Raw genomic sequence first — 14,725 nt, 5'->3', positions numbered from 1 at the left:
CCAGTCACAGCCACAGAGAGCACAAACCAGACACAGACTTTAGAGTATGAAACGCAGTTTGTAGCACTAAGGAGGGAGGAATGCATGCCCTGAAATGAGGTATGTCAGTAAACATAGCCATTGTACTGGCAGAATAAGCAGGGTTTAATGGGCCTCTTCTGTTTAAGTTTACTTGATGTCTCCTTAGTACTTACAGAAAATTAGATCTCAGAGTGAGGCACCGATATTTGTACAATATTGACAACAGCTATGAGTTTATTTACTGTCCAAGATTCTATTTTGACCTAGGACCCGTGGCTAACTGGTCAAGCTATCATTCAAACTCAGTTAGATTTGATTTCCAATACTTTGCCTGCCAATCCTGTGATTCAGTCCCTGGTACTTAGAATCGGAATTTTCTGAATTAGGAATTAGCTATGGCAACTATGAAACACTGGTTCTAAAGGCTTAATGATATACTATGTAAATGGCATGGCAAAGCTTTCAAATTGGATTCGTGGTGCTGGTTTGGGATGAATGAAGTCATGAGGCACTGTAAGCGAGACCAATGTTTGCATAACCTCTATTGTAAATGTATTCAATACTGTAATAAATAACTATTAAAAAGAAAAAAAGACCATAAGATTCCTCAGTGCATATGGAAGGAGTATTGAAAGTTTAGCTAGCAAGCTATGTAACTGTGTAATATTTTTCTTGTTCTTTATATCACTGTAGCCATCTTCCCTTGCACAGATGGTAATGGTGACTGTTTATGATGTTACATAGTCCATGTTCTATTTTGCGTGAGTTGATGTTATCCTACAATAAAAAGCCCTAATAGAGACTCAGTCTGTTTCTTAGATACATATTTAAAGCTATCAAATAAAACTGTTTTACTGCAATATACAAATTGTTAAATGTACAGTAGTTTGCAGGCTACTATGTGCTAACGAAGGGCCTCTATTTAAAAAAAAAGCTATTTCATTTTCTAATTTTATTGTAACTTGATAAATCAAAGAGGTGATAGAATTTGGATGAAAAAGCTTTTTTTGCCCCATTACATGGAAATTCTGTCAAATTATCACATTTATTAGATTTGCTTTTATAGCAAGCAGTGAGTGCTTGAGTCGTGCAGAGTATTTCCAAGTACCTGCTTCATTCTAACAGTGTATTTGCAATATTATTTTGTTGACTGCTGCCGCTTATTAGGGCATCAGAGTTAATTTACTCCCTACATACAGAAAACAGTAACTGACTGGAGCCTCTAGAGTGGAGCAGCCTTGTCCTGGTTAATGTCCTCTCTGATCTTTTCCATCGTTCCCCAAAGTGTCTAAGCCATGTTCTTGAAGCCTGATCCTATATCCCTTTCACACCCCGAAAATTCACTGAAGTCAATGGATGCAAGCAGCTGCACTCCAAGTGGGAGGAGCGGTGAGCCTTTTGACAGTGTGGGCTCATTTAGGTCTATCATCTCCCGGGAATTGCATGCAGCAAGTTCTGTGCACAGATCAAGGGTAGAATGTGACCCCTTAAGGTACAGCTTGTTCTCTCTTTTTCAGGAACAAGTCTGACACTCTGTGCTAGTTGTGGAAGTGAATTTTACTCCTCTTAACAGTAAGAGTCCTGCAACTACTAAACATAAAATAAAACTGACTGTGTGAAAAGTTGAACCCTGTTTGTGGACCAGTTGGCCGGATCACTGTTTAAATGGACAGAAAAATCAAAGGTATCTGCACAAAAAGCAAAGAGAGAGAGAGAGATTGGCAGAGCATTTCCTGTAGGCTGTTCTTTCCCTGGCCCCAACAGTAATGCCAATTACTTTGATAGTGTCCTGTCCTGGCAAAAAGAAGCCATACAGCTTTTCTGCCAGTAGTAGTCTTGTTTCTGTTTTCAAACCAAGCCTGTCTACACCCATCCTTGCTGTACACTGGAAGCTACATACACTGCTAATAAAAATAATAAACTCCACAGCCATTTCTGGATAGAGCTTCTACTGTGCCGGCTGCTGTTTCTTTCAGTTTCATTACAAACAGTATCAGAGGGGTAGCCGTGTTAGTCTGGATCTGTAAAAGCAACAAAAAGTCCTGTGGCATCTTACAGACTAACAGGCGTATTGGAAGCATAAGCTTTCGTGGGTGAATACCCACTTCGTCAGAAGCATGCATCTGACAAAGTGGGTATTCACCCACGAAAGCTCATGCTCCAATACGTCTGTTAGTCTATAAGGTGCCACAGGAGTGCTATGCCTGCATGCACAGAGGAGATAACTGTCAGGCAGAGGTTTGTCTCTTTGTATGCACAATTACCCACTTTACAAATGAAATCAAAAGTAAATGCATGCCAATTAGACAGGCCTTTTTGTGTGCAGACATTTAAACTTGTGGTACAACATCAACTTTTTCTTTTATTTTACTATTATAAAAATAAGGGGAGAACAGTAAGAAAAAAAAGCACAAAGAAAAAGAAAGGAAGGAAGTCGTGGGGCAGAGAAGGGAAAGGAGAGTGACACCTTGCACCTCAGTTTCCAGTCACTAAGAATTAATCAAAGGTTTAGACCAAATCCTGTTTCTCCAAAACATTAGCTGCCAGCTTAGCCAAGTGTCTATCCCTGGAGGCAGTCTCTGCTTCCGTCTAAGCAATCTGAGTCATTTAAAGGAGTGCTTATAGCCAGAGAAACATTTGGATATAGCACCATCTTTCTTCCGTAATGCTGCAGCTGATGCGCTTGGAACTGAAACATGGCTGCATAATTCCAAATCTGTACCCTGGCTCCTTTTTGGCTCCAGAGGCCAGTCAAAGTTCAGGCCCCTGGGGCTGTTCTACTTGGGAGCAGAAATTAATGAGGGAGCTGATATTTTCTTTGATGGAGGGTTGTGCAGGAGGAATAAAAAAGCAGGATCATGTCTTTGATTACAGCCTCTCTAGCCAGCACCAAACCGATAATCTTCCTCTAGGTTTCTCCTGGCTCACCCAGTGCTTACAAGCAACTGATTGGCTTTCTTCCGACCTCTGAGGCTTGCTCATTGTGCTTGTTCTGCGTGCACACACTCTGAAAACCCCTCTGCCCACATGGTCTTTAACTCCTGGGCGGATTCACATCCCCTTTTGTCCTAGGTGGAGAGGGGGCTTGTGATTAACTTGTCCTGACAGTTGTGTTAATTGAAGGGTGTATTTGTACCCACTTCCAAAGAGGCTTGTGTTCTTTGCAATCACCAATACCTGTCAGCATAACAGTATTAAAGAGGAGATAAGATCAATAAAGAATCACTGTAAAATCTAGTTAGAACAGTAGTTTCAAGCAAGAGGCATTTTTAATGGGGATATATTTTGAATGTGGAATAGAGTATTTAGTAGAATGAGCTAATTTATGCAGCAAATGGGGACAGATTCGGTGCAACTAGACTTTATACCTATAATTGTTTTCCATGTCACAGATTTGAAGGGTCCCTGGTTGATGTTCCCAAGTTAAACATGTTTAATGATTCCTGCTGTGAAAAGATCCTACAACTCACCATGCAGATACAGCTGTCTCTACAAATATGATTTGCTAATGCCCATACATCTATGAATAGAAATATACCACTGCTATGTAATAAAACTAAAGCCTGAACGCCCTTTGCCCAGTATTCCAATGGGATCTTATTGCCATAGCGTTACTTGGAATCACAGAGTAATGCAACACCCCTTAGAGTCCAGTGGTCAGGATTTTGCACAGTTTTCAAATATAAAGAGAAAATGTAGGTCAGATCCGTTCGTCGAGGTTTTTTGTACACAGGACAGGAGTACAAGCTCCCTGGCTGTTTCTTTGGATCCAGTGGTGTGGTGGTGCTGATAGCGTACACATGGACCACAGGAAGACTTGTGAACAGCACCTAAGGGAAACATTAAAAAAAACAATCCACTCAGAGAGCCATTCCAGGGACACTGAATCCCACTAGTGACTTACCAGACAAGAACACACTAGGTAGCACACAAGTGGCACAGCACTGCAGGGGACATCAAGGGGCATGGCCCACCCCCCGACTTTTTCTGCTGCTTCTTTGCTTACAGCAGTGCTGCTGGGAAGCTGCTTTGCCTGGCTCTTAGCAGATGCACCAGAGAATGGAAGCCCCACGCTGCTGCTTAGCCCTGCACTATCACAAAACTATCATCAAGCCAGTGAAAGCCCCAGGGTGACGGGTTGGGGGGACTGGGAAGGTAAAGGCAGTGGGAGGGGGACCTATAAAAGAGCCAAGGAGTAGAAGAGAGTGGGGAGAGTGGTGGGGGAGCCGCCTTCTTTCTCTTTCCCTGTCTCTTATTAGCTTTCCTCATTCTTTCCCCACCCTTCTCCTCTTTGCTGATTGGGAGTAGTGGAGCTTCAAAGGAGAAGCTGCTACTAGCAGTCCCACTTGCCTGAGTTGTTTTGCTAGCAGTGGTGCCCATTGGAGGTTTATCCAAGCCAAATCTAACTGTCTGAGATTTACCCATCACTACACATTATACTTGTGTGCAGCTAAATATCTGACACCAAGAGTCAGTTTAATTACAGCTATACATAGGATCTGCTGCATAGAAACTGTATATTACGCATTGCTTGACTACAGGAAGTTTATAATTTGCTTCAGTCAGTCAGGAAAGGCATACGTGGGAGACATCTTACCACGAACACAGAACGTTACAGTTGGCTGTCACAATGGCAAAGATCTCAGACACAGTTCTCAGCCAGTGGGAGGCGTATGTGATTTATCAACCACAGACAGGAATTCCCTGACCCATGACTGCAATGTAGTTACCTCTGGGGCAAAGCCTGGCAACATTTTACAGAATACAGGAACCCTACAGAACAGTCTAGAGTGGGAATTGAAGAATACTGCACCCAGCTGACATCACAGAGGCAACTGTTTTTAGAAAAACTTAACCAAACTGAAGTTGGAGCAAGACCTCAGAGCTAACACATCTACTTGTGTAAAAAAATGCCAAGGATTTCAATGACCCCAATGGTTTGGTCTCCAGTGGCTTCTATCATACCCTGTCCTACTTAGCTTACAAGTTTTGATGGGAGCACAGCTTAAAGCAATATGGACGTGGGCATTACTATTATGTAGCTACGTACCTGTGGCTCCCTGAAGCAGAAGAGTATGACTTTGACCTGCTATAGTTAAACCCATCCCAGATGAGATCCTAAGATTCCTCTTCACAATGGAGCTTCATTGTTCTAACCCACCCCCATATTTATCCTTTCCTCCCTAGTCAGCCTTGGACACAGCTTTCACCCCCTGGCTAAGAGGGTGGCCAGCCATACACATGTCAAAACAACTCTTCCGGATGTGCAGATGAGAGGTACTTGTGTGATCAACTTTGTCTTCCAAGAGCAGCACCTTGTGTTATGTGTCTGAGTGTTAACATTCTGGGGAGCAAACATGGGCGGCAAGTTCTATGGGCCCCTTGGTGCCTGGGCATCTGCCCGGGGCACCCCTGCCCCACGCATCCCCTGGGGCTATTTAAAACAGCCTGGGGCCCCACTCACTACCGGCAGCGCAGCAGAGCTGAGTGGCTTCCTGCTTGCTCACTCCACATGGCTGCCAGCCCCTCCCTGCAGCCTCTGGGCCGGGTAAGTCTGTGTCCCTCCCCAAGTGCCCCAGCAGCCAATGGAAAGCTGCAGGGGCAGTGCCTGCAGGTAGCAGCACATGAAGACTCCCAGCCCACTCTGCTTAGGATCCCCAGGTAAGCACTGCACCCCCCACCCCCTCCCAGAGCCTGCAGCCCCCTCTCCCTCCCAGTGCCTGCACCCCCACCCCTTTCCCATACTCCCCTCCAGCCCCCAAACTCCCTCCCGGAGCCTGCACCCCCTCTCTCCACACCCTCTCCCGCTCCCAAACTCCCTCCCAGAGCCTGCACCCCACCCCCTCCCCACCCAAATGCCCTTCCAGAGCCCAATCTCTCACCTGTCCTGCACCCCAACCCCTTGCCCCAGCCCAGGGCCTGCACCCCAGACCTCCTCCCCCCACCCAAATTCCCTCCCAGAGCCCTAGGCAGGTGGGGGGCAGAGTTTGGGGGAACGCGGGTTCTGGGCACCACCAAAATTTCTACAAACCTGCCCGCAAGCCGGACTTTTCCACATTCCAGGGCATGAAGCTGCTATCAATCTATTCGTGTGCCCCAGGCAGTATTTTATCCCAACTACAATATATTGTGCAATTACTGTCCTAGTCACACTGAATGTTTCCTTAAAGCACCCTACTACTGACCAGGCTTTATTTAATATGCTGTAACTGTGCCACACTCTCTTTGCTGACAACCTGACACTAACCTTTGGTGCAGACTCCGTTAGCTTGGCATTCCTACGGTCCCAACCTGCTCCATCCAGGAAAAGGCCATATATGTAAACCCCACCAATGTCAGCAGGAGGAGGGCTGCTAATATCTTCTTTCATCATCCTGGTTACATCATTGTGTAAAGTAACACTGTCGAGCGCCCAGCCTTTTGCTAAATTCAAGCGTGTCGTTTCCTGACGCATGGCAGTTAGGAATCCCTGTAGTAAAACAATGTTAAGTAGAGAGAGAAAAGGAAAGTTTGAGGTTTAGCCATGTCCCACTACTACTCCTTACTTGGTTATAACAGAGACTTAAAAGCATAAAGTGCTACGCTACATAATGTCATCTGCTTATCAAATGAAGTGCAATAGTGAAAACCAACTGCTTTCATATATAATCACTGTGATATGCCCCATTATGGATTTGCTATTTGGACGTGGGTGCCAAAAAGCCTCCAGCAGTTAGACTTAATTTAACGTATTAAACGTTACATGCATAAAGGAGCCCACTTAGCAGACATACTTTACAGCTACAGATACTTTGGACAGATGGCGAGAGATCTGACAAATATGCCAGATTAATTTAATGTGGTTTGTGTCATTCCTGAACACAGGCAATTGCTTGGCCACAAATAATTTTAGTATTTCACTATATGCTCTACAGCTCTGCTTTTCCAAGAATAATATCGTTAGTCAGTTACACTGCAAAAGTACTTCTCATCCCACAAGGATGCCAAAGCACTTTACAAACTTAAATAGAAGTACAAAGGAAGTATGCACAGGAATCAAATCATCCCCCACTGAAATGCAGCCATCACTGGGGTGAAATGCAGTCACTGCTTAATGGCTCGTTGCAAAGCTATACTAAATTATTTTATTATATTTTATTCATTTGATGCTCATTTATACAGCACAGTAAACGGCACAGCATTTAGAAACACTATGCAATCCATTTCTGCCCCAAAGAGCTACAATCTAAGACAGACAAGAAGAATAAAACAAAGGTTCAGGGAAGTGAGAGATGGCGCTCGGGAAGAAGTAGGTTTTAAGGAAAGATTTCAAGGAATAGAGAGAGTGAGGGTTTGGTGGACAGCTGTGGGAGATGTGCGGGGCAGTGAGTTATAAGTGTGAAACAAAGGGTGGGGAATGCAAAGGGGGCAGTAAGGTTAGCAGGCTGGTGGTGTCAGTCAGGGAGAAGGAAATGAGACCATCATGGAATTGGAAGCAATGAAAGACCTTCACTGTGAGTACTGGAGACTGTTGTGTGAACAGGCCCATTACTATTATTCACTACTAGTAGCAGAAAACCCAGACTGTTGCACAGGTGTAATTTGTAAAATTGTGTGCACAAAAAACCCAAGAATGGCTGAGAAGCTAAAACCTGGATGGTAATAGACTGCAAATCCTGGTGATGACTGAACTTGATGCTAGTCTGAAAAAAACCATGAATCCTCCACTGTGCTTGGAGCTGTATCTATCACTTCACACTCACTCAACAGACACTCTAGGCTTTAGAGTGATGTTTGAGGCAATTGTGTATACTGGCTGTGTTGTGTGGGAGGTATGTTGTGCTAGGAGAGTTCTGTGGATTTGTGCAAGTGGCGAATGGGGTTGCTTGCTGCGGTGATGGGCTACGTGTGTTGGGGGTTATTGTGTGTGCTGGCTGTGTTGTATGCACTGGCTGTGTTCACTTGTGGTTAGCGACTGTTATACTGGGAGATTTGTGTTGATTTGTTTGTGAATTAGGTGTGTGTGCTGTGGTAAGATGCTATGTGTGTTTGGGGTTATTGTGTGTGGGGGTTGTGTTGTGCTGTGAGAATTGTAGTGAATTGTGTGTGTGGTGAATGAAGGGTATGTGTTGCTGTGAGGGACTATGTGTGTTTGAGTAATTGTGTATGCTGGTTATGCTTGTGGTGATTTGTGTCTATAGGTGTTGTGCTGGGAGATTTGCGTTGTTTTGTTTGGGTGGCTCTGTGGCATGTGGCAGGGGGCAGTTCTTGGGACAAGTAATCCACCATCTGTGCAGTCTCCCTCACACAACCAATGAAACTACTGCATGCAAATTAGCTGGAGAGTTAAGAGGGTGATTGGTTGAGTTACCGCTGATATCACAGTGATCTAGGATTCTTGGCAGGGCAGAGATACATGCCTAAATGTAGCTGTACACTGCACACGTGTAATTCGTAAAGTCAGAATAACTGAGAACTTAAAAACTGGACAGATCCAGACTGCAAAACCCAGTGATGATTGAACCTGGTGACATTCTGAACAAAAAGAACTCTCAAGCACACTTGTAGTGCATCCATCATGTCACCTGACTCACCAATATTTCAAGCTTCAGAATGACACACAGAGTGACAATCCGGGAATCTTACTATTTAGATTTGTATTGCAGTCGACCATGTTGAGCCCTTGGTTCAGAACTGCTTCCAAGGAAAGAAAGGCACCTGCTGAGTCATCAGCATCTTGGTTTAAACAGGTACTGAGTCCACCCACCTCTGCTACTTTTGTGAGAACTGGTGGGATTAGTGCACATGATATGGCTGCAGGTGTTGTTTGTCACACTACTGGATTCCTCGTTCCTAGTGCCAGTCCCAAGTCCCGATAAAGCAGGAAGGTTGGGTGATGGCCTGGCAAGCCATCCCCAGAAAACATCTCTAGCTTCAGCATGTGGAAGAAATGGACATAAAACTTTGGCTACTTCACCAGCTTTGGCAGTTCCATCTGCTACTCACAACAGAACCAAGCTTCAGGATTCATCTAAATCAGCCATGTGCAGAGGAGTCAGACCAAATGATGATGGTCCTTCTGTAAACCAAATATGAGGTGGAAGAACCTGATAATAAAAATGTATACCCACTTACTGCAGCAATGTCAGTGCCTGAGGATGGTATTGTGGAATAACTGGTCATTAAGAGCTGCTGAAAAAACGACTCTCCTGGCTGAAGAATTGGAAAGGCTGAATGTTGATATATGCAGCGTGCAGGAGTCATTGTGGGATTTGAGCACCGAGAGCACAACTGACTTATAGAGGTCAGACCTTTTAATTGTTACATGCACGATGAGCACGCTGGTGTTGCTCTGGCTTTGTGCCTGAGGGTGAAATTGGCAATACAGACCTGGCACACTTCATCTCTATGCCTGATAGTCACCATTTTCAGTTTGAAAGTAGGATGTGTGGTAGTTATTAATGCATATGCTCCACATGATACTAGGCCTGATACTGATTTTTTTTTTTTACCATGTTAAACGACATTGGATCCAGTACATCACCCTGACTTCATACTGTCACCTTAGGGAGATATGAACATGAGAATTGGCCATGACCGAACTGGATCTGAACTGGTACTGGGACCACACAGCTTACCGGAAGGGAGATCAGATAATGATGTGCATCTATAAGAATGTGCTTCCACACACAGACTATTTTTAATAACTACCTGGTTTGAGCAAAACAAGTGCCATAACTACACATTTTGATATCCATCAGGCAACAATGCAACTTTGGATCACATTTTGAAATCCTTGACTAAAATCATCTGTGGATCTATGTGTATTTAGGATTGCTGATCTTGCTCTAGAATCTGATCATTGACTCTTAATAGTTCCATTAAAAAAAGTTCCAGAGATGACATCTATGGCATGGAAATGCTTCAATGTTCATAAGCTTCATGAAGAAATGATCACTAACAGTTACCCAGTAGTGATTTCCAACAAATATTCTATATTAGATGATCAACTATATTCCGCAGAGGAAGAATGGACTTTGGGATTCTATCAGAGAGGTTGCTGGAAAACAGCTGGGACTAAGGAGAATGAACAAGCAATGTTGGATTACAGATGACTACATCAAATTATGGGAGAGAAAAAAAGAGGTGCAATGCAAAAGGGATGCACTAGCAGATCAGAGGTGAGTCAGCGAAGAGACAAGGAAATGGATAATAGAGGAAAAGAAATGTCTTGAACGAGCAATCAAGAGAGCCTTCTGGAATGATCATAATCAATGATGAAATAGTATGGCACAGTACACTGAGGAAGCCTCTGAAAGACATGACCAGAAATGTGTATTTGTCCTAAATGGAAGGCCATTCTTGTGGCTTCTGCAAGTTAAGGATAAAAATGGAGACTACTGCCAGGATGTTGATGCACAACTTAAGCACTCACATGATAATTTTTGTGAATTAATTAACAGATCCCCACCAAGCTGTAAAGTATAACAATCAAAAAATGAATCCAGCAGAAAACAGGCTGGTGACATTAGAGGAAGTTATACTTGTGGTTAAACAGTTATGACATGATAAAGCATCTGGTCTTGACAATATTTTACCATAACTGCTAAAGAGCGGAGGCCTGGATTTTGTTCACTGGCTTCACAAAGTTGTCTTAAAAGTTTAAGAAATGAGTCATATTCCATAAGATTGGAAAAAGGATAGCATCATCCCTTTTTTCAAAAAAAGAGCAATCAGCTTGCTCAAATTATAGGGGACTATTGCTCCTGCCAATCAGGAAGGTGTTTACAATCGTATTACTGAACCAACTGAAATATTGTCTCCACCCAAAAATGAGAGACAACCAATGTGGTTTCCACACAGCTGATCAGCAATCCATGGTAGATATGCTCTATTGAAAATTACTGAAAAACAACTAGAACAACAAAAGGAAGCTAACATCATATTTATAGACTTTGCAGCTTCTTTGTACTCAGTGCACCAATAAGTACTGCGGATACTGCTATACCAGTATGGGATGCCTGAGGATTTAGGGTGCTAGTGGAGGAACTGTACTTTGGTACATTTAGCTGTGGGAGGGTCAAGGTTGCATTACAGACTGGTTTTGAGTAGAATCAGGAATATGCAGAGTTGTGTTCTCTCATGTAGGTTATTTAATGTTCTAATGGACTATCTGATGACAAAACTGACTGAGGCCAAAGTAGGAGGTGTGAAATTTAAAGATTCATCTTTAGAGGATCTCAAATATGTGGATAATATTGCTTTACCGGAAGAGATTACTGACCAACCATAGCTAATGATAGAAGAGCTGCAAAAAACTGCAGAATCTATAGGATTTAAGATCAATGGCAATAAAACCAAATGCACACCTCTTATAAACAAAGAAAAAAAACAATCTGCTAATACTGGGTGAATAGTTTCTCTGCCTGGATAGCTGTTTGACCACAGGAGGATCTATATCCAGAGAAGTCACACACATTGGATCAGTCTTCCATCATGGCATTTCAGCATCATCGAAGGCCTCTGGCTGTGTGACAACTAAGATGGAAGTGTTTCCCATGGTAGTCATGACAACTCTGTTATATGGAGCAGAAACATGGCCATTAAAAAAAGAAGTCGAGGAGAGGAAGCTAAACAGTTTTCAGTCTCAATAGTTATGGCGCATTCTTAATATTCGCTGGTTTGATATTGTCACAACAAGGAGATCCTTAGATGAGCCTGGCAAGTTGCAATCGTGCACTAGTGGAGAACAAGATGACTGCAATGGTGGGTTTAAGTCTGCAGTGCACAAGAAGTTATGCTTTTACCAAAGGTTTATAGATCTGAGATCAAAGGAACTGGAACACAAAGCTGGACATGAACAAAGTTGGAAGATACAATTTTAAGGGATTCAGGAAATCTAAATCCTCCCATACAGACTTTTGCTGAAGGAAGAAGACTTGCGAGGAACTATTCAAGGTGGAAGCCCATCTTACATGCCACCATGGCCACATCTTAGCCATATGAATCTGCTGCTGGTGTGTTTTTTAAGTGCGTATTACATCTCAAGTTAAGAGAGCTTAGATGCATAAGATAAGGCAAACACACTGTCTCAGTTAATCTACACCGCAACCTTCCTACTATCATTCTAGAAAGCCCAGCACAGGAGCATTTTAAAGCGGTTTTGTGTTAACAAATATCATTATAATTGGGTTAGAAGTAGTTGGGATCTCTATTATATAGCTAAGGGAGTTAGTGAGTAATGGCCAAATTGTGTCATCAGATATGCCCATTAGCTCAAATCAGAACCTATATGACGAGAATATGTTTTCTCTCTCAGTCTGTACAAATGATACCACTACCAATGTTTCAAAGTAAAAACATGTAAAACTAAAAGCCAAGTATCCTTATTCAGAAGGCTGCAGAGAGGTACCAGATCCCAGAAAAACTAAGAAAAGAAAGCACAGAGAAGAGATTAAAGTACAGAGGGCAGGGTGAGGAAAGTGGTTCAAATGCTTGGCCAAACAAGGAAATAGTGATAATAATAAATAAAACACTACTACTAATAAATCATAAGAAGGGAAGGATAGTTGTCCATTAGGAGCAAGCCTGAGACAGAAGGCAGAGATCAGTTATTATCACAAAGATGGCAGGACCCATTTATTGTGTATAGCGGGGTTCATAACACTCATCAGCACACTGGAAAGAGTCCTAGTCAATGCAAGAGATGGGCTGATACTGAAAGGGCTGGCTGCCCAACAATTCTACTATTACTGACGGTGAATCAAGAAGGAACAGGACATAAATCAGTTCTCCTGCCACTTCTCTCTCCCTTCTGACAGCTGACTATTGTGTGGTGTTCTGTTTCAGTTTCTAATGATCTATGCCATTTTCATTCAGATTTTGAAGTAGGGCAAGATATTTAATCCCACTCACCTGCATGCCCTTCAGCATATTCACTAGAGGCTACTGACATGAACAGGAGCTTTGTTTTCTTTCCCTTTGAAGAACTAATACAATCTAACTTTGACTCTTTGGGTGTGGAGGACCAAGACAACTGGGTGATATGCTGTGGTAGACTGAAGTCAATTATGCTTATTGTTACAATAAACATGTTTTCCTCTTCACCTCACCCAGCTAACGTGGGAGGCCTCCGTTTATGGTTTATTTTATATTTCTCAGCTATGCTTGCAAAATAGACCCATCGTTGTGTTACAGTGGAAATACGTGTGCACTGGAGAATGGGGCACTGCACCTTACAGAAGAACCCTTTCCTACCTTGCCTGGCACACTACGCCCCTGCTGCAGCAGAAAGCAGTGCTTGTGGTTTGGGGTTGTTTTTTTTTTATCACTCACATTAAAACTACTTTTTTGACACAAAAGTAAAAACAAAGCCACCATGCTAGCTTGTAGTGAAAGTGCAGGAGAGTAAGGGTACCATTTGCTGGCTGTAGCCTGGAGCTGCAAAGATGCATGAAAGGTTCTAACATTTTTTAAACCACATATTAATCACATTTGTCTCACTTCTAAAAAAGATTTAGTGCTAGATTAATTCTTGGGGTGGGTGATAGTCCAGGTCAGGTCTCATTTTACTCAATCTGGTTTGCTTGGCCAAGCATAGACAGATATGAAAGGAACAGGGTTTCTTTCACATATGGGCCTGTTCCTCCTCTCACACCAGTATAAATCAGGAGAATTTCACATGAAGTCACTGAAGTTGCCCTAGTTTAGAACCAGCGTAAGTCAGAACAGAATCAGGGCCTCTATTTTTAATGCAAGAGCACACTGTATTCTGAATGCAGCAGATTTATCTTCTTTTCTTGTGTTAACCATTACCATCAGCAATAGACTGATGCAAAGAGAAGACAACAGTCTATACATAGGGGGATAAGACATAGACTTCTGAGACATACAAGTGAGATGCATTTTTGACTATTTATAAGTTATTATTATTAAGCCAGTTTTGCAAGTAAAATTAATTCTTTATCCCTCCGAGCCCATTTTTATACATGGGAATTCATTTTCTAAATCTCTGATCCATGTAATAGTGATTTTAAAAAATTCATAACTATATTATTATCAATTATAATAATTGTAAATAAAATATAACACAATATCTCACCAAATGGTAACTCAGCCACAGTCTGGACAATACAAAAATAACCTTCTGACTCTTACATTTGTAATTGCTGACACAAATGAACATTAAAGTCATGTAAACATACAATATTCAGGGATTCTTCTGTACACTTTACAGATTTAGAGTATTTTACAAATGTGTGTTATGTAGTGTTAAATTGTTGTTAAGTTGTTGTGCTCTATTAAGTCCCAGCTTGTTGGAGACATTATATTCTGATTACTTGGCTTCTTTCTGAGGTGTCCAGATGTCCAGAGCCAACAAGTCGGATGCCCATTTTAGCCTGGCAGAATTGCAAACCTGTCACTAGGCCAAGGCATGAACAAAGCCAACTAACATGGCCAAAGTGAAAACTATATCTGTTCTGGGGTATCTTTAGTGTAAAATTTAGTAGCACTAAGTAAAGAAAATGTCAGGAAACAGTATGAATATTGAGATGTCTAACCATACATCAGACAAGTACTGGCGCTTACACAGCACTTCACATTACCAAAATAGTGTATCTGCAGTAACTTACTGATCCTCACAGCACCCCTGGTGAGACAGGTAAGACAGCAACTGATCTGACAGCATAATAGCAATTCAGGGATATTTTAAAGTGCCTGTAAT

The 14,725-nt window shown here is 42.5% G+C and overlaps 1 protein-coding gene across 2 annotated transcripts in view; it reads right to left on the bottom strand.

The window, feature by feature from the left end:
• Window positions 1-2,152: 2,152 nt before the first annotated feature.
• The window catches only part of LOC115646112 (dynein heavy chain 5, axonemal-like), a 297,132-nt gene continuing 284,559 nt past the window's right edge, over window positions 2,153-14,725 (bottom strand). For both annotated transcript variants that reach the window (XM_030551608.1, XM_030551609.1), the window contains 2 exons: window positions 6,269-6,490; window positions 2,153-3,851 (listed from right to left, as the gene is read on the bottom strand). In XM_030551608.1, coding sequence (XP_030407468.1) covers window positions 3,633-3,851; window positions 6,269-6,490 — 441 coding nt within the window. In that variant the 3' untranslated portion in view covers window positions 2,153-3,632. The remainder of the gene's footprint in view (window positions 3,852-6,268; window positions 6,491-14,725) is intronic.

The sequence above is a fragment of the Gopherus evgoodei genome, chromosome 2 (genome assembly GCF_007399415.2).
Source record: "Gopherus evgoodei ecotype Sinaloan lineage chromosome 2, rGopEvg1_v1.p, whole genome shotgun sequence".
Taxonomy (NCBI): domain Eukaryota; kingdom Metazoa; phylum Chordata; order Testudines; family Testudinidae; genus Gopherus; species Gopherus evgoodei.
The sequence above is the reverse complement of the archived record's forward strand: the minus strand, read 5'-3'. Positions and strand labels throughout refer to the sequence as shown.